Raw genomic sequence first — 20,665 nt, 5'->3', positions numbered from 1 at the left:
TTCCTGCACTTTGTTATTATTTCCACACAGTGCCCCACAGAGCTGCATAATATGGGCAAAGACATCTAGGCCTAGTTAATTGGTGAACTGTTGGAATCATGGAAATAGAATGATTTATCTAATTCCAAAGTTGGAATATAGTGGGCAGCACCTTGAATAAATTGTTGTTTGACATGACAATGAATGAATAAGCCATGGAGGAATTACTGACAGGGTAGAAACCAAAGTGTTGGTCAGTGTTTCCAGGAGACTCTAAACATTACATGTTTTCTTACCTCGTGTAGCTAGCTAATATATTCATGCTTCGTCTATTCTTCTCTGATTTGTTGATTTGATTAGATACCATTGCACAAACAACCTGGCTGTGTGAGCTAGTTTGCGTTTGCGCTGACTCATTACATAATCAAACTAGCGATTAGCGGCTAACAATTTATTTGAGCTGGAACTTGCTAAGAAAAGAAAAACTAGCAGACAGTAGTTTGCAGACAGTAAGATACACAAACTAATAATGTAGTTATATATAATGATAGATAATAATGTAGTTAACGCTTGTAGAAAGCAGCCTCCTTGTCACCAACATCTTGCAGAATTAATGGTAAGAAAGTGCTAGTGACATCTTGGTTGAGCAACTGCTCTCTCCTTGAGTGACATGGGGCAGAGCTTGATGTGGGAAGCAGCAGGGGGAGAGGGAGAAAAGTAGCAAATGGAGTAAACCATTAAAAAACGGATGTTACACGCGCCAGAGTTGCATGTCACATTTAACAAAACAAACATTGAAATACCATTATAGAAGGTAAAGTAAATACACAAACTGGTTCCAGCCCTAGAATACATACAGTGCCTTGCGAAAGTATTCGGCCCCCTTGAACTTTGCGACCTTTTGCCACATTTCAGGCTTCAAACATAAAGATATAAAACTGTATTTTTTTGTGAAGAATCAACAACAAGTGGGACACAATCATGAAGTGGAACGACATTTATTGGATATTTCAAACTTTTTTAACAAATCAAAAACTGAAAAATTGGGCGTGCAAAATTATTCAGCCCCCTTAAGTTAATACTTTGTAGCGCCACCTTTTGCTGCGATTACAGCTGTAAGTCGCTTGGGGTATGTCTCAGGTCTTTTGCAGACTCCATCAGGTTTTCTTCCAGAATGGTCCTGTATTTGGCTCCATCCATCTTCCCATCAATTTTAACCATCTTCCCTGTCCCTGCTGAAGAAAAGCAGGCCCAAACCATGATGCTGCCACCACCATGTTTGACAGTGGGGATGGTGTTTTCAGGGTGATGCGCTGTGTTGCTTTTACGCCAAACATAACGTTTTGCATTGTTGCCAAAAAGTTCAATTTTGGTTTCATCTGACCAGAGCACCTTCTTCCACATGTTTGGTGTGTCTCCCAGGTGGCTTGTGGCAAACTTTAAACGACACTTTTTATGGATATCTTTAAGAAATGGCTTTCTTCTTGCCACTCTTCCATAAAGGCCAGATTTGTGCAATATACGACTGATTGTTGTCCTATGGACAGAGTCTCCCACCTCAGCTGTAGATCTCTGCAGTTCATCCAGAGTGATCATGGGCTGCATCTCTGATCAGTCTTCTCCTTGTATGAGCTGAAAGTTTAGAGGGACGGCCAGGTCTTGGTAGATTTGCAGTGGTCTGATACTCCTTCCATTTCAATATTATCGCTTGCACAGTGCTCCTTGGGATGTTTAAAGCTTGGGAAATCTTTTTGTATCCAAATCCGGCTTTAAACTTCTTCAGAACAGTATCTCAGACCTGCCTGGTGTGTTCCTTGTTCTTCATGATGCTCTCTGCGCTTTTAACGGACCTCTGAGACTATCACAGTGCAGGTGCATTTATACGGAGACTTGATTACACACAGGTGGATTGTATTTATCATCATTAGTCATTTAGGTCAACATTGGATCATTCAGAGATCGTCACTGAACTTCTGGAGAGAGTTTGCTGCACTGAAAGTAAAGGGGCTGAATAATTCTGCACGCCCAATTTTTCAGTTTTTGATTTGTTAAAAAAGTTTGAAATATCCAATAAATGTCGTTCCACTTCATGATTGTGTCCCACTTGTTGTTGATTCTTCACAAAAAAATACAGTTTTATATCTTTATGTTTGAAGCCTGAAATGTGGCAAAAGGTCGCAAAGTTCAAGGGGTCCGAATACTTTCGCTAGGCACTGTATGTATCCATCTGAAACATTCTTGCGAGAACTAAAAAGAACATCAGAGCTGCCAACTCTCACGCATTGGCCGTGAGACACATGCATTTGACCCTCTTTGCACGCTCTTACGACACACCTCGATTATCTCACGCATTGAAAAGTGCTTTTCTTTTTCTAATTAGTCCATTATAGTAAGCGCATTAACTTTCAACTGTGCTCCAAATCGTTTTGAAATCGGAACATCTGCGCCTGCAATTTAACATCCCGACCGGAACCTCTATCATCGTCCTACTTTGCCACAGCCCTGTGAACCGCAGATTATTGAAGCATATGATTGAAGCATATGATTAGTCTAGTTATGTTAGGGATCAAGGGGATTGGATGCATGTTTTAAAGAAACACCCATCAAGGTTAGAGTGGAGCTGAATGGAGAGAAATAATGTTATCCTCTGAGTTTATAAAACTGTAAAAATAGCAGCATGGAAGCGCTGTTTAATGTACAATGTCAACAAAATGTAATTGCGGTTACTCCCACCCCTATTGCAGAACGCAGCCTTTTGTCAGCATGTCATCCACATTTTCATTAGTCCCCTGGTTTGGTGATTGGCATTTAGGCTGTGACAAAGAAAAGGCAGCAGACAGAACTATAGAGCATGGTTTTGCAGGGAAGTTTGGTAGGGTGACCCGATTTGGAACTATGAAAATCATATTGTCGAACAGGTTGTGAACTAAAAAGTGTAATTCTTTTTTGTTTAATTTTAGAGGGGAGGGGGGAGAGACAATCAATAGAAACAGAATTTGATCTTAACTTCGGGAGATTTTATTATATATTTACTTTATTTAGTCTGATCAGTGGAACAATTCACTTCTTTTTTTTTTTACATTGGGCAATAATGTAGTAATTACTCTGCTTGTCAGCAAGAACACTACTGTTATTCCCCACAGTTATTTTATTATTCCACTTCTTCTTGATGAGATTTTTCCAAATTTTTCAGAAGAAAAAAAAATCACATATTTGAAATCTGATATGCATACTTGTGTCTTTGAAAATGTATTATATGAGGCTATGTATTTTTTCAGTCCTTCATGGACAGTTTTGAATATGTCATACAAATAAGCATTGGATATTGAATGCTCCAGGAATCCAAAAATATTTTTGACATTTTAGGGAGACTCACAACTCATTAACACATCATATTTTGTATATGTAGAATAAGATGATGGCAAGGATCTTCAACTGGTCTGCATAAACCACCTGAATATTGATATTAATTAGACTTTTCTTGAAGGTTGGGTGAAGAACATTTTTGAACACGCAGCACTTGGGAAAACATCAGGGGTGGCCAACCCTCCTGGAGAGCAAGCAGGATTTTCTTTCAGCCCTATTTTAAAAGAGATAGTTTACCCAAAATACAAAATGATTGTGTCCTTACCTTAAAAAGCAGTCCATGGACAAGGAGAAAACTATTTATGATTTGGTTACACACTGCCATCAACTATTAATATGAGTATTTCCTGTGCAGAGCTTTAGTGTAGTGGTAACACTCCTCGGCACGTGTCACATACAGCTTTCCACCTGAGAACGGGGATCAATTCCTGCACCCAACCATCCCAATGTTTCTCCCATTTTCCTGTCTCCCCATCATTTAATTACTGTCTGAAAAAGTGTCCAACCACCCCAAAAAATATTAGCATACTCAAAGTAACAGTAGTCCTAAATACACCTGGCATGTGGTTAAAAAAAAATCCACCCTGGTCATTGGCCTAAGCCATGTCGGAATATGTAGAATTGCAGGAAATTGGCACAACTAGGGGCTGTGTCATTGGGCAATGAAATTCACATTGGCAGCCCTGCAACATGTATTTAGTCTTGCATGCATTAAGTACAAGTTTTAAACCAACTAGGGCTTTCTGTAAGGTAACAAGGTCAGATTTAACAGCCTGGATTTAACAGGTGACATCAATAAGGGATCATAAATTTCACCTGGATTCATCTGGTCAGTCTATGTCATGGAAAGTTCCTAATGTTTTGTACACTCAGTGTGTGTGTGTGTGTGTGTGTGTGTGTGTGTATGTATATAAAAACACACACACAGCCATACCTTGCCTCCGTCAGCATGGTACTCTGTTTCGTCTATGTCCAACAGGCGAGCCAGGCCGAAGTCAGTGATCTTGACGTGGTTGGGGTTCTTTACCAGGACGTTACGTGCTGCCAGGTCCCTGTGCACAAGACGCACATCCTCCAGGTAGCTCATCCCCTAAACATACACACACAGACACAAAATAAGAAATTACACCCATAGCCATTATGATCCCATGCAGACTGACGAACGGATGATGGACAGATCAATATCTCTCGTAGCCTCACCTTCGCTATCTGCACACACCAATTGAGGAGGTACTGGGAGCCGATGTGGTCCTTGTTCTCTCGGACGTAGTCCAGCAGGCAGCCGTATGGCATGAGCTGGGTGACCAACTGAACTGTGGAGGTCAGGCAGATACCCAGCAGACGACACACATAGGGACTGGCCACACCGGCCATTACGTACGCCTCCTGTGTGTGTGTGTGTGTGTGTGTGTGTTAAAGAAAGAGAGAAAGAGCGAGAAAGACAGTGAGAGTGTGTGTAAGGATTCATTAAAAGAAGGATGGGTTGATACCAAAACTCACATCCAGGATCTCCTTGTTGGCCTTGGGCGAAGTGTTCTCCCGCAAAACCTTGATGGCCACCGGGATCTTCACATTCTCCCCATCAGGAGCCCACGCCCCCTGGAATGAGTATATTCACATTATAATTATGCTATAATAACATAGTAACTTTAGAAAAAGTTTGAATTTCAATAAACGATGTTGACAATCAATGTTATATTCAATTTCAAACTATTCGATTGGTATGAGGGTATCTTATAGACAACGCAAAGGCAGACAGACGCTTGCACACACACACCTTGTAAACAGTGCCGAAGGCTCCTGAGCCCAGAACTCTTAGCTTCTTTAGCTCGGTCTCCTTGAGGATGCGCATCTGGGCCTGATTGGGCAGGGCTCCACTGGGAGTCAGAGGCTCCACCAGCTACAGACAGAGAGAAGACTCCCATCATGTTTGCAGTTAAAACTAGAACTGCAATCACCGACTCTTTCACTTAGAACTGAAACTTTTATCACGCTTGTGTTACGACAAGACCTACGACATTGATAATGCCCTGGGAAACCCTAATAACATTAACTACAGGGGTTATAGAAGAAAAATTGTCAGGGGCCAAGTTAACCTCCACTTTCATGTATAAAAAAATAAAATAAACACATTTTTTTTTAAAAGCATGACCATGTTCTTCAGGAAAGAGGATAATTTTGTACACGTATGAAACTTTTTAATGTATTAAAAAAAAAGACGAATCCATATGAAGGAAATCCGTCGCAGTGACAGAACTTTAACCCCTGTAACTATAAGACAGACAGCTTATTAACATATTGTATGATCTTTACAAGTAGTGACAGCCCCATGTGAAGTGACAGCTTCGCGCCAGCCCCATGTGGCATGGCAGTGCCCACACCCACCTCATGCTCCTGGAGAATCCTCCTCAATGTCTCCTTCCTCTTGAGCTGTTTCTGTCGGCGTAGGTAGAACACCAGCAGACCCAATAGGATGAGGAAGAGCACCGCCCCGCCCACCGCAGCCGCGATCGAAGTGCCCGGCCTGGAAAGACAGAGAGCAACATTCACATTCATCAAGTACCTACTACTTTTACTAATGCTACTACACATTCATAAACCCTCTTGGCTTCCTTGTGAATATTTTGTGAATGCATTGAAGCAGGTGAAGTAATCCTCGGAGCAACAGGACAACAGGCTCAAAGATGACACTGGAGAACTTCGGTTATAGAGCAGGAGAGATGAAAGATCACAACAGTTGGATAAGAGAGAATGGGAGAGAGTTGGATAGAGGGGAGAAACAGCACCAACGTGGTGGGTGTGGCTTGGAGAAAAAATTAAAGTATTGAAAAAGAAAGACAATGGGATATCAGTTAGAGTATTGCAGAGCATGACAGATATTTGTGATGGAAAACCTCACCCTGTTTTAGTATGGATGGGGCAGCCTCTTTCATCCTTCTGAGTGCACCTAAGAAAGAAAAAGCAGCATTAGCATTGTGCAGTTTTGGTGGTGGTGGTGTGTTTGTGTTCACGCGGCTGTTTGTGTGTGTGTTCACGCACCTGTTTGTATGTGTATATATATCTCATGTCATATCGGTGTGTGTGTTTAAGTTTGTGTGTGTTTGCAGTCACATGCCCATTTGTGTGTGTGTGTGCGATCACATGCCTGTGTGTGCATGTTCACATGCCTGTGTGTTTGTGTGTGTATATGTCTCATGTTACATCTGTGTGTGTGTGTGTCTGTTTAAGTGTGTGTCTGTTGAAGTGTGTGTACACTCACGAGAGTGTGCAGTTGGTGTTGCAGGAGAGGCAGTGGCCCGTGGCGTTGCTGTATTTCCACACAGTGTGCTGCTCCTCCTTCAACCCACTGGGACATTTCTCCACACACACCTCCCCATCCTGGTAGTGCAGGCAATCTGTACATTGGTGGGCCCCCTAGAGGTAAGACGAAAGAGAGAGCTTAAGATTCACACACACACAGTATTTAAAAACACATATATAGTCAAACGTTTTTGTCCCCTTCCTGATTTGATCTGTTTCTGCATATTTTTATATATTGAATGTTAGCAGATCTTCAACCAAAACCTAATATTAGATAAAGAGAAACAGATTTGACAAATAACCACATTTTTAAAAACATATTTTATTTATTTAATTAAAGTTATGCAACACCTAATTCCCCTTTGTAAAAAAGGAATTGCCCCCTTACACTCAATAACTGTCTGTGCCACCTTTAGCGGCCACCTTTAGCGGCAATGACTGCAACCAAATGCTTCTTGAAGTTGTTAATCAGTCTCTCACATCAATGAGGAGGAATTTTGGCCCACTCTTGCATGCAGAACTGCTTTAACTCAGCAACAATTGTGGGTTTTCAAGCATGAACTGCTCGTTTCAAATCCTGCCACGACATTTGAATTGGTATTAAGTGTGGACCTGGACAAGGCCATTCCAAAACCTCAAATGTGTCGCTTTTTAACCATTTTCATGTAGGCTAATTGTGTGTTTTGGATCATTGTCTTGCATGGCTGCAAGACCCAGCTGCACTTCAGCTCACAGACGGATGGCCTGACATTCTCCTGTAGAATTTTCTGATACAGAGCAGAATTAATGGTTCCTTCTGTTAAGGCAAGTCATCCAGGACCTGAGTCAGTAAAGCATCCCCAAACCATCACACAACCACCACCAAATCAAATCAAATTTTATTAGTCACATGCACCGAATAGAACAGTGAAATGCTTATTTACAAGCCCCTAACCAACAATGCCGTTTAAAAAATCAGAAATAAAAGGAACAAGTCATTAGAGCAGCAGTAGAGTAACAATAGCGAGGCTATATACAGGGGGTACCGGGTTAGTCAAGGTAATATGTACAGTGGGGCAAAAAAGTATTTAGTCAGCCACCAATTGTGCAAGTTCTCCTGCTTAAAAAGATGAGAGAGGCCTGTAATTTTCATCATAGGTACACTTCAACTATGACAGACAAAATTAGAAAAAAAATCCAGAAAATCACATTGTAAGATTTATAATGAATTTCTTTGCAAATTATGGTGGAAAATAAGTATCTGGTCACCTACAAACAAGCAAGATTTCTGGCTCTCACAGACCTGTAACTTCTTCTTTAAGAGGCTCCTCTGTCCTCCACAGGATTTGTTACCTGTATTAATGGCACCTGTTTGAACTTGTTATCAGTATAAAAGACACCTGTCCACAACCTCAAACAGTCACACTCCAAACTCTACTATGGCCAAGACAAAAGAGCTGTCAAAGGACACCAGAAACACAATTGTAGACCTGCACCAGGCTGGGAAGACTGAATCTGCATTAGGTAAGCAGCTTGGTTTGAAGAAATCAACTGTGGGAGCAATTATTAGGAAATGGAAGACATACAAGACCACTGATGGCTGACTAATTGGTGGCTGGTGGCTGACTAAATACTTTTTTGTCCCACTGTACATGTAGGTAGAGTTATTAAAGTGACAATGCATAGAAAATAACAGAGTAGCAGCAGCATAAAACAGGGGGTGGGAAATGCAGATAGTCTAGGTAGCCATTTGATTAGATGTTCAGGAGTCTTATGGCTTGGGGGTAGAAGCTGTTTAGAAGCCTCTTGGACCTAGACTTGGCGCTCCAGTAGAGCTTGCCGCGCGATAGCGCAGAGAACAGTCTATGACTAGGGTGGCTGGAGTCAGAAAATTTTTAGGGCCTTCCTCTGACACCGCCTGGTATAGAGGTCCTGGATGGCAGGAAGCGTAGCCCCAGTGATGTACTGGGCCATACGCACTACTCTCTGTGGTGCCTTGCGGTCGGAGGCCAAGTAGTTGCCATACCAGGTAGTGATGCAACCAGCTACATGGTGCAGCTGTATAACCTTTTGAGGATCTAAGGATGCCATGCCAAATCTTTTCAGTCTCCAGAGGGGGAATATGTTTTGTCGTGCCCTCTTCACGACAGTCTTGGTGTGTTTGGACTATGTTAGTTCGTTGGTGATGTGGACACCAAGGAACTTGAAGCTCTCAACCTGCTCCACTACAGCCCTGTCGATGAGAATGGGGGCGTGCTCGGTCCTCATTTTCCTGTAGTCCACAATAATCTCCTTTGTCTTGATCATTTTGAAGGAGAGGTTGTTGTCCTGGCACCACACAGCCAGGTCTCTGATTTCCTCCCTATAGGCTGTCTCGGCGTTGTCGGTGATCAGGCCTACCACTATTGTGTCATCGGCAAAAACGTAATGATGGTGTTGTAGTCGTGCCTGGCCGTGCAGTTATGAGTGAACAGGGAGTACAGGAGGGGACTGAGCACGCACCCCTGAGGGGCCCCCGTGTTGAGGATCAGCATAGCGAATCTGTTGTTACCTGTCCACCTGGGGGCGGCCCGTCAAGAAGTCCAGGATCCAGTTGCAGAGGGAGATGTTTAGTCCCAGGGTCCTTAGCTTATTGATGAGCTTTGAGGGCACTATGGTGTTGAACACTGAGCTGTAGTCAATGAATAGTATTCTCACATAGGTGTTCCTTTTGTCCAGGTGGGTCACCGCATGCTCGGAGTAGATGTCCTGGTAATCCGTCTGGCCCTGCGGCCTTGTGAATATTGACCTGTTTAAAGGTCTTTTCCACATCGGCTGCGGAGAGCGTGATCACACAGTCGTCCGGAACAGCTGGTGCGCTCAGTGTTATTTGCCAAATGGAGGGCGAGGGAGAGCTTTGTATGCGTCTCTGTGCGTGGAGTAAAGGTGGTCTAGAGTTTTTCCCCCCCTCTGGTTGCACATTTAACATGCTGATAGAAATTTGATAAAACGGATTTAAGTTTCTCTGCATTAAAGTCCCCGGCAACAAGGAACACCACCTCTGGATGAGTGTTTTCCTGTTTGCTTATGGTGGAATACAGCTTATTGAGTGCGGTCTTAGTGCTAGAATCGGTCTGTGGTGGTATGTAGACAGCTATGAAAAATACAGATAAACTCTCTAGGTAGATAGTATGGTCTACAGCTTATCATGAGATACTCTACCTCAGCCGAGCAAAACCTTGAGACTTCCTTAAAATATGGTGCACCAGCTGTTGTTTACAAATATACATAGTCCGACCCCCCTTGTCTTACCAGACGCCACTGTTCTATCCTGCCGATACAGTATATAACCAGCCAGCTGTATGTTGATAATGTCATCGTTCAGACACGACTCCGTGAAGCATAAGATATTCGTTTTTAATGTCCAGTTGCTAGTTTAATCTTCCTCGTAGGTCATCGATTTTATGATTAGGTTTTGGTTGAAGATCTGATAACATTCGGGATCAAAGCTATGCAAAAGTAGAGAAAATTAGAAAGGGGAAAAATACTTTTTCACAGCACTGTAAATGAAAACACACACAAAACTCAAATGAAAATACACACAAACAGAGGGATATCGTCTACACCACACACACAAACACCCACTCATATACGAAAACACACGTCTTACCGGGCCTAGGCAGGAGACAGAGCCATTGATGGGGCGACACTCTGAGTGACAGGCGCCACAGACTCTCTCGGAGTTGTCGAAAAACTCCCTCGGGGAACTGCACCAAACACATCATCATCAGCATCATCATCATCAACATTGTCCTCATCACCATTGCCATAGTCATTATCACTGTTATCATTAAGATCACAATCATCAACATCATCGCCTTATCTACACATACACTTATCTACACTTATCTACACATCCAAACAGTCCACACACAAGATGACCATTAAATCGTAGGTGGCTCTTTTAAGCTAGTTGTATCTTGTTTTCACTTATTTTTTCATGTTTATGCTAATATGGCAAGAATTTGCTAACTAGCTAACCAACAACTGTAGCGATGTATTTGAGACAACAAGTGCATATTGTGCAAATTGTTTTGTGTTTTCAATAAACATTTGGAGACAAAATATAGTTCACATGTTGTCAATAATCCTTTGAAACGAAGCCAACCCTGTTTGTTTTGCCCCAAAGTTGTACTCGCATCCGTTTTGTTGCTAGATGTACCACCAGTGCCCTACTTTTGACAAGAGCTACATAATGCTGGGTTGTGTTCATTAGAAACCAAACAGAATGAAACAGACTGAAACAGGAAGGAACTACCAGGGCTGGATGTATCTTTTCTGTTGCAAAATGTTTAACATATTCCATTGTGTGTCCTAATGAACAAAACACACACTTTCAACACTTCACACATGCTGCTGCTACTCTGTTTATCTATCCGGATTGCCTTGTCACTTTTACCCCAACTACATGTACATATTACCTCAATCACCTCAACTACCTCACACCCACACACATTGTCAGCTCGGAGATTCGAACTTGCAACCTTTCGGTTACTAGTCCAACGCTCTAACCACTAGGCTACCCTGCCGCCCCAATTTTTTAACTCTGCATTGTTGGGAAAGGGCTCATAAGTAAGCGTTTAATGGGAAAGTTTACACCTGTTGTATTCGGGGTATGTGACTTTGATTTACTCTGAGTTGCATGACTACTTGGTCTCGCTTGTATGTTTTTAAACATCATTCCGTTCTATTGGGAGATTGTGGCCAAGGCTCGTGCAGCAAATATAGCCGACACCCCAAATATTGCATGTGTGCAAGCGTTGCAAAATAAAATGTCCACATACATGTTATTCAGTCATTTCATCCACACTGGTCGTACGCGTCAACGGGTGTCAGCGCAGCCAGGAGCTAAAACAGAACTTGGTTCTATCTGAGATGCTTGATGCGCTGCAAGTCCCGCCTCTCTTATCTACTCCTTGGTTTTCAGGAGCATACAAGCATATAAGTAATTGTATTTATTTATAAACGGCCCTTACAACGGGAGTTATTTTTGCGCGCGGTACCAGAATTCTATGCTGCTTTTCTACCAGTTGATTGTTGCATTTTGCTGCTATTATATTCACCCCTCTGCTTCATATTAGGCTTTATAAAACAGATTTTTTTTAACCTCTCAATCTCTTATCCTTTATAGCAAAGCAGCGAGTATCTATAGTAAACTAATCAAAAATGTATTTTATATTTGAGATTCTTTAAAGAAGCCACCCTTTGCCTTGATGACAGCTTTACACACTCTTGGCATTCTCTAAAGCAGCTTCATGAACGGGATTGCTCAACGTCCAGATTTTCTAGCGTTAATAAATAGTCAGAGTTCAGAAACACACAATTTTGTATGACTCCAGGTCAAAATTCTACAAAGAAAAAAAAAAGGACCATATGCATTTCAGGTAAAATAACAACCCAATGTTCATCTCCCAGGACAAATTGGCTAGACATAACAAGCTAGCTAAAAGTCCATGAATATGTCATGTGTGTTTCGACATGCACCCAAATGAATATACTTGGTTCACAGTTGGTTTAGATATTTTAACCTGTGTGTCATGATGGACAAAATCAACACGTGCGCGCGTGGCCAGTGTAGTCAGCATGTAATACTGTACAAACTGCTTTGGTCTGGATCAACCAAAGGAACCAGAGGGCAGATTCAACAATAAAAGCTTTTCAATTGATTGACTAAATGCTTTAATCACTTGATCCAGTTGTCATTTCCACATTTGTATCGATTTTCTCTGACATACTGTACACTCCCTATTCATTTTTGACCATCTCCATTTTGTGGAAGCAAAAGACGGCAATGTTTGCATTTCATGGCACAAAATGCACCTTTTTCATAACATAGAGTTTTTACTAACGGCACCCCATACGTCTATCATCCCTGATAGATATTGCACTCCTCCACACACTCTTTGACTTATTTTCCAGCCATAGGAGCCGGGAGAACGTGTGTGTACGTGCGTATGACAGATTGTTTGACCGTCTCTCACCCCTGATAGATGTCGCACTCCTCCACGCATTCCTTCCCACGCTGGAATTTCACACAGGCCACACACTGGCTGGGCCCTGGCCCCCAGCAGCCATTAGCACACAGCAGGTGACACATACGGCCCTCCACCACTAGGAGGAGAAGACAGGGAGAATTCAATTAGATTGAATAAACTTTACTGATCACCAAGGACACAGCTTTTGGTGCCACATGGAAAATACTAACATTCACACACATGAATGCACACGCATGTTTCTTCCCTCTCAACACACAACCACCATACACACATACGCATAAACATAGACATCCACAAAATGTGCCTATTAGCATGCACGTGTGCTGCTTGTTTTCATTCGTGAATGTGTGCGCGTTATGCATACCACACTCCCGGGGGTCCTGGTTGGCATTGACGATTCGGTGGGGCCCCTGGGTGGGGTGCAGCAGGGTCCCCCAGGGCAGGTCCTGGGTGTAGCAGAGCTGGGAGTTGTTGTGGAGCAGGACCAGACCCCCGCTGATGCTCCTGAGTGAACGCAGACCCAGAGAGCGGATCTGTATTGACTGGACCCCCAGAGAGAACACTCCTCTAAAAGGAAAGAGAGGAGAGGTGGGAGCCCATTTATTCAGTTAATAGTATGGGCGAAGACACTTGCGCTGTGAGCTAACGCACCGTGAGTCAAGTTATATTCTGCAGCGTGACCTATGCTGTAAGTTTAGTTTAACAGCAGGTTTAGTTACAAGTTTTTACGTTTTTTTATATAAATTTTTATTTTTATCAATCTGTTTAGTATGAGAGCTCCCGTTATTTAGAACATTTAAATCTATTTTTGGGAGTGAAAAATGTTGGAGGAGAAAATGGGGTTAAGAGGAGTTAGAAGGATGGTAGAAGAAGGGTAAAGAGGGGAGGAGTGAAAGAGTAGATAGCTTGACAGAAACACAGAAAACGGGAAAGCAGAAAACCCCATACAAGTAGGAATTGCACAGACTTCCATCCACTAACCTGCAATATTTACAATATCACCCTGCAGCCTCAGGCAGCTGTGCTGGGTAATCATTAGCTTTTATAACCCAAAGTTCAAGGGATCCTTGACCAGACAGACATGCATAGAACATGGACACATATAATGAGGACAAATGTAGACAGGCAGGCAGCAGGACAAAGAGACAGCAAGACAGACAGGTAGATGGATATAATTAATATTGACTGGCAAGACAAACAGAAAAAAAGTATTATTATATAAGACAGACTTCATGAAACATTAGTAGACCAAAACTAGTGGACAGACGGACTTGGCCGGCGGACTGACAACAGACATGATACTGTAATGACATGGCGGAGACGAACAGACCGACGGACAGTCCCACAGACTTACTTATAGAGCATCCTTCCTCGGATCACTTTCAGGTTCTCAAACACACTCAGGTTAGTCCAGTTGGCTGGCCACGCATCAATGTACAGATATCCTGTAGGGAACAGAAACACACACAAACACGCATACAGAATCAATGCTATCCCAAAAGAAAGTAAAGAGTGTGTGTGTGTGTGTGTGTGTGTGTGTGTGTGTGTGTGTGTGTGTGTGTGTGTGTGTGTGTGTGTGTGTGTGTGTGTGTGTAAATGGCTGTGCGTGTTTGTGCGTGTGAGTGCATGTGTGAGGGTAAGTGTGTGTGTGCATGTGCATTCCGTTTATGTGCATGCATGTACGCATATATGCGTGAGTGTGTGCGTGCATGTGTGTATATGTGTGTTAATGTGTACATGCATGTTTACGCGTGTGTTCAGTACCTGTGATCTCCACCAAATTCTTAAATGCATCCAGCTCACTAAGGGTCAGACCTGTCATGTTAGCCAATGGGTCGCTGGACAAAAGGAACACAGAGATCACACATGAGTGTGGTCAATATGGACATGAACAACACCTTAACAACTCAACATGTGACAGCAAATGTGAGATGAGCTTTCAGGCATAAAATAGCTGCTGTGACATCACCCTGGAGGGTAATACTACTACACAATAGCCACTTGCCCATTATTGTGTCATATCCGTGCGAGGCAGTGCGTGCTAGTGCCAGACAGGTTTGAAGCGATTGCTTCCCGTGAGGAAGCGTGAATGTGACAAGTTCTTCCATACTAGTTATTTACAGGAAGAAGTCCCTTGCTGAGTCTTTCTGGTGTTAGCAAACAATGGCTTGCATGGAGATGGCACAATAATGGGCAAAGAGGCTCGGACCCGATTGCTGGATTGAGCTTGCCAGTAAACTGAAAACCTCGCCCAGGTTGAACCCAGGTTTTTATTGGCTGTTGGTAACAGACAAATCCCCCTCTCTTAGTGGGCCAGATAAAAGGTAGAAAAGAGACAGTAGAGCAGTTACCCTGTGAAGCTCTGTGGAAGGAAAGCCAGACTGCCATAGATCTTATTGCAGCCAGTGAACTGGGCCACGTTGGAGGAGCTCACCCAGGAGGAGCTCTGGAGATCACCCATGCCCAGCCCATAGCACACTGGAACACACATAGATACAGTCAGGGTGAATAAGCACACACGCAAATGTTAAAACACACACACCACCACCATCACCGTCATAACATATGAGCACATTCGAACTCAAAAACATACACACACAAACCTTTTGGACATTCCCCTTCACACTTCTCACACTTCTGTGTCTGTGTCTCCTTGCCGTCAGGCTGGGTGATAATCACTTCCTGGTTCGCTTTAGGACACACCATGGTACAGGCCACCTCCATGGCTAGGTAGTTATCTATAGAAAGAGAGATGTTGATTTTAAAATATAATTGAGATATTTCTGTTTCTATATGTTTTCTTTGACAATGTACAGTGTGTGTCGCTACACTCTCCATGATAATAAAGCCTTTTGAATTGACCTCAAATGAATTGAGAGAGAGAGTGTGTGTTAAGAAGAAATAGGTAAGAGGGAGGGATAGAGATAGAGAGACAATATAATTCCTTAAAGAGACAGAGAGAGAAGAGAGAGAAACAGAGACAGACATAGACATAGAAAAAGGGACATTTATATATACAGGAAAGTAAGCCAAGCTTACAGGGACATGTCTTGACGCAGGTGGCCCCGAAGCTGAACTTCCTGTTGGGGTTGGGTTTGGACACGAAGGTGACCGGGTCGTAGATTGTTGGGGGCGGACAGTTGTCTTTACACGTCCCGCTGTCGTTGAAGTGACGGCACGACTGTAAAACAGAGGCAGTTCTTTAGAAGTTTGTCCGAAGGAAATGAAAAAGTTAGGTTGTGCTGCAGTATTGGCAGAACAATTGCCGCAATGCGTATGTAACACACCACCGTGTTTTCTCCTGGCGCAACTGTAGGAACCAATACAGTGGAAAACTGACACATCGGAGGCAAGAGTCAATACACATTATTTAAAATAGACAGACACAGGAACTCCGTGTCTGTCTGTCATGGCAGTATTCTCACCAGGCAGTCTGAGTCTTTGGGCCCAGTGCAGCCGGCAGCACACTGCATGTGGCAGCAGTCATTGGGATCAGGTCCCTTACAGCGCAGACACCCCGATGCACAGTGCACATGGGTCACTATAAGGGGAGAGAGAAAGAGAGAAAGTGTGTGAGAGAGAGACAGAGAGAGAGGCAGACAGAATGGAGACATAAAGACAAACAGATTGAGAGAAGAAATGATGGAAAGAGACAGACTCACGGGTCTGGCAGTCTTTCTCTGTCTCTCCCCAGCAGCTTCGCTTTACACAGGCAGGGGAGCACTTTGGACCTGGGACAAAAGACAGACGGTCAACAACACCTTGACAGACGGTCACCGATGTTGACCAAACATTGACCTCTGGAGACAGACTGTTGCAGAGAATGACCACACTACAATCATAGCGATAGTTGACTGGCAAATGGGATGTACAGTGCTTTCGGAACATATTCAGACCCCTTGACTTTTTCAACATTTTGTTACGTAACAGAATTATTCTAAAATGGCATATATTAAAAAGGTCCTCAGCAATCTACACACAATACCCCATAATGACAAAGTGAAAACAGGTTAAGAAAAAAAACAGAAACACCTTATTTCCATAAGTATTCAGAAACTTTGCTATGAGACTCGAAATTGAGTGCAAGTGCATGCTGTTTCCATTGATCATCCTTGAGCTGTTTCGACAACTTGATTGGAGTCCACCTGTGGTAAATTCAATTGATTGGACATGATTTGGAAAGGCACACACCTGTCTATATAAGGTCACACTAGTTGACAGTGCATGTCAGAGCAAAAACCAAGCCATAAGGTTGAAGAAATTGTCCGTAGAGCTCCGAGATAGGATCGTGTCGAAGCATTGAAGGTCTCCAAGAACACAGTGGCCTCCATCATACTTAAATGGAATAAGTTTGGAACCACCAAGACTCTTCCTAGAGCTGGCTGCCTGGCCAAACCGAGCAATTGGGAGAGAAGGGCCTTGGTCAGGGAGGTGACCAAGAACCTGATGGTTACTCTGACAGAGCTTTAGAGTTCATCTGAGGAGATGCGAGAACCTTCCAGAAGGACAACAATCTCTGCAGCACTCCACCAATCAGGCCTTTATGGTAGAGCGGCCAGACGGACGCCCCTCCTCAGTAAAAGGCACATGACAGGCCGCTATGAGTTTGCCAAAAGGCACCTAAAGACTCTCAGACCATGAGAAACAAGATTCTCTGGTCTGATGAAACCAAGATTCAAATCCTTGGCCTCAATGCCAAGCTTCACGTCTGGAGGAAACCCAGCACCATCCCTACAGTGAAGCATGGTGGTGGCAGCTTCATGCTGTGGAGGTGTTTTTCAGAGGCAGGGACTGGAAGACTAGTCCGGATCAAGGCAAAGATGAACGGCGCAAAGTACAGATAGTTCCTTGATGAAAACTTTCTCCAGAGCGCTCAGGACCTCAGACTGGGGGCAGGAGGTTCACGTTCCAACAGGACAACAACCCAAAGCACACAGCCAAGACAACGCAGGAGTGGCTTCGGGACAAGTCTCCGAATGTCCTTGAGTGGCCCGGCCAGAGCCCGGACTTGAACCCGATCGAACATCTCTGGAGAGACCTGAAAATAACTGTGCAGCAACGCTCCCCATCCAACCTGACAGAGCTTGAGAGGATGTGCAAAGAAGAATTGGAAAAACTCCCCAAATACAGGTGTGCCAAGCCCAAGCCTCATACCCAAGAAGACTGGAGGCCGTAATTGCTGCCAAGGGTAAAGGGTCTGAATACCTATGTAAATGTATTTTATTTTTGTATAAATTAGCAACAATTTCCAAAAAAACTTTTTTTGCTTCGTCATTATGGAGCATTGTGTAGATCAATAAGGGGGAAAAAAACAAATAATATATTTTAGAATAAGGCTGTAACCTAACAAAATGTGGAAAAAGTAATGGGGTCTGAATACCTTCCGAAGGCACTGTGTGTGTGTGTGTGTGTGTGTACACATGTCTGTGTGTGTGTGTGTACACGTCTGAGAGTACGTGTGTGTACACGTCTGAGAGTACGTGTGTGTGTGTAAACTCCCATAACAGGAACACTCACAGTTGGGGGCCCGGGCCTGCAGGCGGAGCTGCTTGGCATGCGTGTTCTTTTCATCCAGTGTGTCCCTCCACTCCATGTGCTGGGGGTCTGGGAAACAGAGCTGGTGGTTTCCCCAAATATGCACTCCACCCAGCAGGATCTCTATGGGTTAACAGGACAGGGAGAGAAGGGTCAGTTCAAAATGTTCACAGAGGAACTGACAGAAAAACCTAACAAGAGATTACATTCCTTGAAGTAATCACTGATGAGAAATGACTGGACAGGAAAAAGCCATGTGGTAAAGCCCTTGCATTCACCTGTTCAATCATGTCTAATTAGTTGTTATGACAAAGAAGGAAAGATGCACTTTTAAAGAATTAAAATAGGGGCCGATATAAGTATCCAATCCATCCCTTCATTAAATTACGATTAGATCCCTCCTGTATCCCAAAAAGACTTCCCTCTCACTCTCTGGCCCCTCCCTCACCTGTGAGACTGCGGAGGCGGAGCACCCTCAGGCCCACCCCTTCTTGAGGGAGGGTGTTATCCAGGACAGCCAGAGCATAGCTGGAGTTGTACAGCTGGCTTCCCCGGATGATGCGCAGGTTGTCCAGCGGCACCACACTCACAGACACACGGGCAATCAAGACGTAGCCCTGCACCTCCACGATACCCTGGAGGGGGGAAAGGGAGGGATGTTAGCATTGATAACAGGTGAGGGAGAAGAAGAAGAAAAATCAGGCAAAGAAAACATACCTGTAGGAAGGAGAGGTCCGGCTTGCCCCGAAGATGTGTGATCTCTAGGTTGCCGTGCACCACCTGGCAGTCAGTGTAGAGCAGCCGCAGGGTCTCATAGTGGTTCTCCAGACTGGAGGGCAGGGCCAGCTTCATGTCTGTGCCCAGGCACACTGACAACACGCACACACAAAATAGATACGTTAATACATGTTACCTTTAATTTAAAGAACAGGATCCTGAGTTGAAGCAGGGCTTTGTGTCAACCAGTGTTTCCGTGCATCTTGACGCCTTTGATGAAGCATTTGGGTAAATTGGTAATCAGGTGTGCCATTTCTGTTGCATGTGCCGAAAACAAATGGAGGCATTTTATTGTCACATACACTGCAGGTGTATCAACAACTGACACTATACAGTACACCATGTAGTACATGTCTTTTTTCACTTTAAGATTCACTATAGGTTTTTTCCTCCCTCTACCATAGCATGAGGAATACAGTCATATGCATATTGTCTGTATAGTGTGCACATTGACATACTTTCTTCCTAAAGACAGGAAAGAAAGAAGAGTCTAGTCTTCCACACACACACATTCAATTACTTCCTCCCCAGATCCCTGGAAGACTCCCATAACACTTATGTCAACCCTCCTTCCAAAAGTTCAATTCCACCTCCTCTCTCACTCTTCCAGGGCTATCACTTTCCCTCGTTTTGGAGACAGCAAGCCGGACACTAGGTGACACAGGATACAGGGACACAGGAAATGCAGAGAGAGGAAGATGATTTGGCCAATGGCTGAGCCTCTGCCAAGGGTCTCCAAAGTGCATGGCTTTGTCTCAAATGGCACCCTTTTCCTTACATAGTGCACTGCTTTTGACCAGGGCCCATCCAGTTTTTATTAGTTGTAGGTGCGGGATATTCATGGTATACACTGTCCAACTAAATGCTTACTTGCTGATTCGTTCTCAACAATAAGAAATAATCAAAGACATGAATATGAACAAGTAAATGTCAGTAGAATATAATAAATATTTTAGCTTAAGTGTAATACAGGAAGGCACAATTTAATATTTACTTGTGTATTGTCGAAGGGGGGATGGGGTCAAGTGTATAAATTGAGCAGTATAGTAAGAGTGTGGTAGCAGAAGTTGTGATGTGTGTGTAGCTTTAATGTATATATATGTGTGTGTGTGTGTGTGTGTTCTGTGTACTAAGGTGCAGAGAATCAGAGCAGTTGGTCAGACCTGTTCAAGTGTTCAGCAGCCTGATGGCTTGTGGATAGAAACAGTCTCTGAGCCTGTTGGTATCAGACCTCATGCCCGACTGTAACGGAGAGAACAGCTCGTGGCTGGGCTGTGTGGGGTCCTCGATGATGCTGCGTGCCTTCCCCAGGTACCGTTTTGAGTAGATATCCTGGACGGGTGAGCGCATGGTCCTAGTGGGCCGTCTTCAACTCCCGCTGGAGGGCCTTTGCGGTTGTGGAAAGAGCAATTCCCGTACCATGTTATGATGCAACGAGTCAGGACGCTCTCGATGGTGCAGCGGTAGTATTTTGAGGAGATACGGGGCGGCATGCCAAATTTCTTCAGCCGCCTTAGAAAGTAGAGAAGCTGTTGCGCCCTCTTGACAAGAGTGGTGGTGTTGGTGGTCCATGACAAGTCCTGGATGTGAACGACGAAGAACTTCAAACTCTCTACTGCAGTCCCGTTTATGTGGATTGGGGCATGTTCCCTCCTCTGATTTCTGAAGTCAACAATCAAGTCCTTTGTTTTTCC

The 20,665-nt window shown here is 43.8% G+C and overlaps 1 protein-coding gene across 2 annotated transcripts in view; it reads right to left on the bottom strand.

Moving 5' to 3' along the window:
• erbb2 (erb-b2 receptor tyrosine kinase 2) overlaps positions 1 to 20,665 on the bottom strand; it is a 41,954-nt gene that overhangs the window by 8,566 nt on the left and 12,723 nt on the right. For both annotated transcript variants that reach the window (XM_020453882.2, XM_020453883.2), the window contains exons 2-21: positions 18,912 to 19,063; positions 18,643 to 18,829; positions 18,177 to 18,317; positions 16,322 to 16,390; positions 16,085 to 16,200; positions 15,699 to 15,840; positions 15,263 to 15,397; positions 15,011 to 15,137; positions 14,424 to 14,497; positions 14,014 to 14,104; positions 13,024 to 13,226; positions 12,645 to 12,774; positions 10,274 to 10,370; positions 6,605 to 6,759; positions 6,245 to 6,292; positions 5,731 to 5,869; positions 5,123 to 5,245; positions 4,846 to 4,944; positions 4,546 to 4,731; positions 4,280 to 4,435 (exon numbers count right to left, since the gene is read on the bottom strand). In XM_020453882.2, the coding sequence (XP_020309471.1) occupies positions 4,280 to 4,435; positions 4,546 to 4,731; positions 4,846 to 4,944; positions 5,123 to 5,245; positions 5,731 to 5,869; positions 6,245 to 6,292; positions 6,605 to 6,759; positions 10,274 to 10,370; positions 12,645 to 12,774; positions 13,024 to 13,226; positions 14,014 to 14,104; positions 14,424 to 14,497; positions 15,011 to 15,137; positions 15,263 to 15,397; positions 15,699 to 15,840; positions 16,085 to 16,200; positions 16,322 to 16,390; positions 18,177 to 18,317; positions 18,643 to 18,829; positions 18,912 to 19,063 (2,570 nt within the window). The remainder of the gene's footprint in view (positions 1 to 4,279; positions 4,436 to 4,545; positions 4,732 to 4,845; positions 4,945 to 5,122; positions 5,246 to 5,730; positions 5,870 to 6,244; positions 6,293 to 6,604; positions 6,760 to 10,273; positions 10,371 to 12,644; positions 12,775 to 13,023; positions 13,227 to 14,013; positions 14,105 to 14,423; positions 14,498 to 15,010; positions 15,138 to 15,262; positions 15,398 to 15,698; positions 15,841 to 16,084; positions 16,201 to 16,321; positions 16,391 to 18,176; positions 18,318 to 18,642; positions 18,830 to 18,911; positions 19,064 to 20,665) is intronic.

This window comes from Oncorhynchus kisutch, linkage group LG20 (genome assembly GCF_002021735.2).
Source record: "Oncorhynchus kisutch isolate 150728-3 linkage group LG20, Okis_V2, whole genome shotgun sequence".
Classification (NCBI taxonomy): Eukaryota; Metazoa; Chordata; class Actinopteri; order Salmoniformes; family Salmonidae; genus Oncorhynchus; species Oncorhynchus kisutch.
This window is presented reverse-complemented; position numbering and strand designations above follow the sequence as displayed.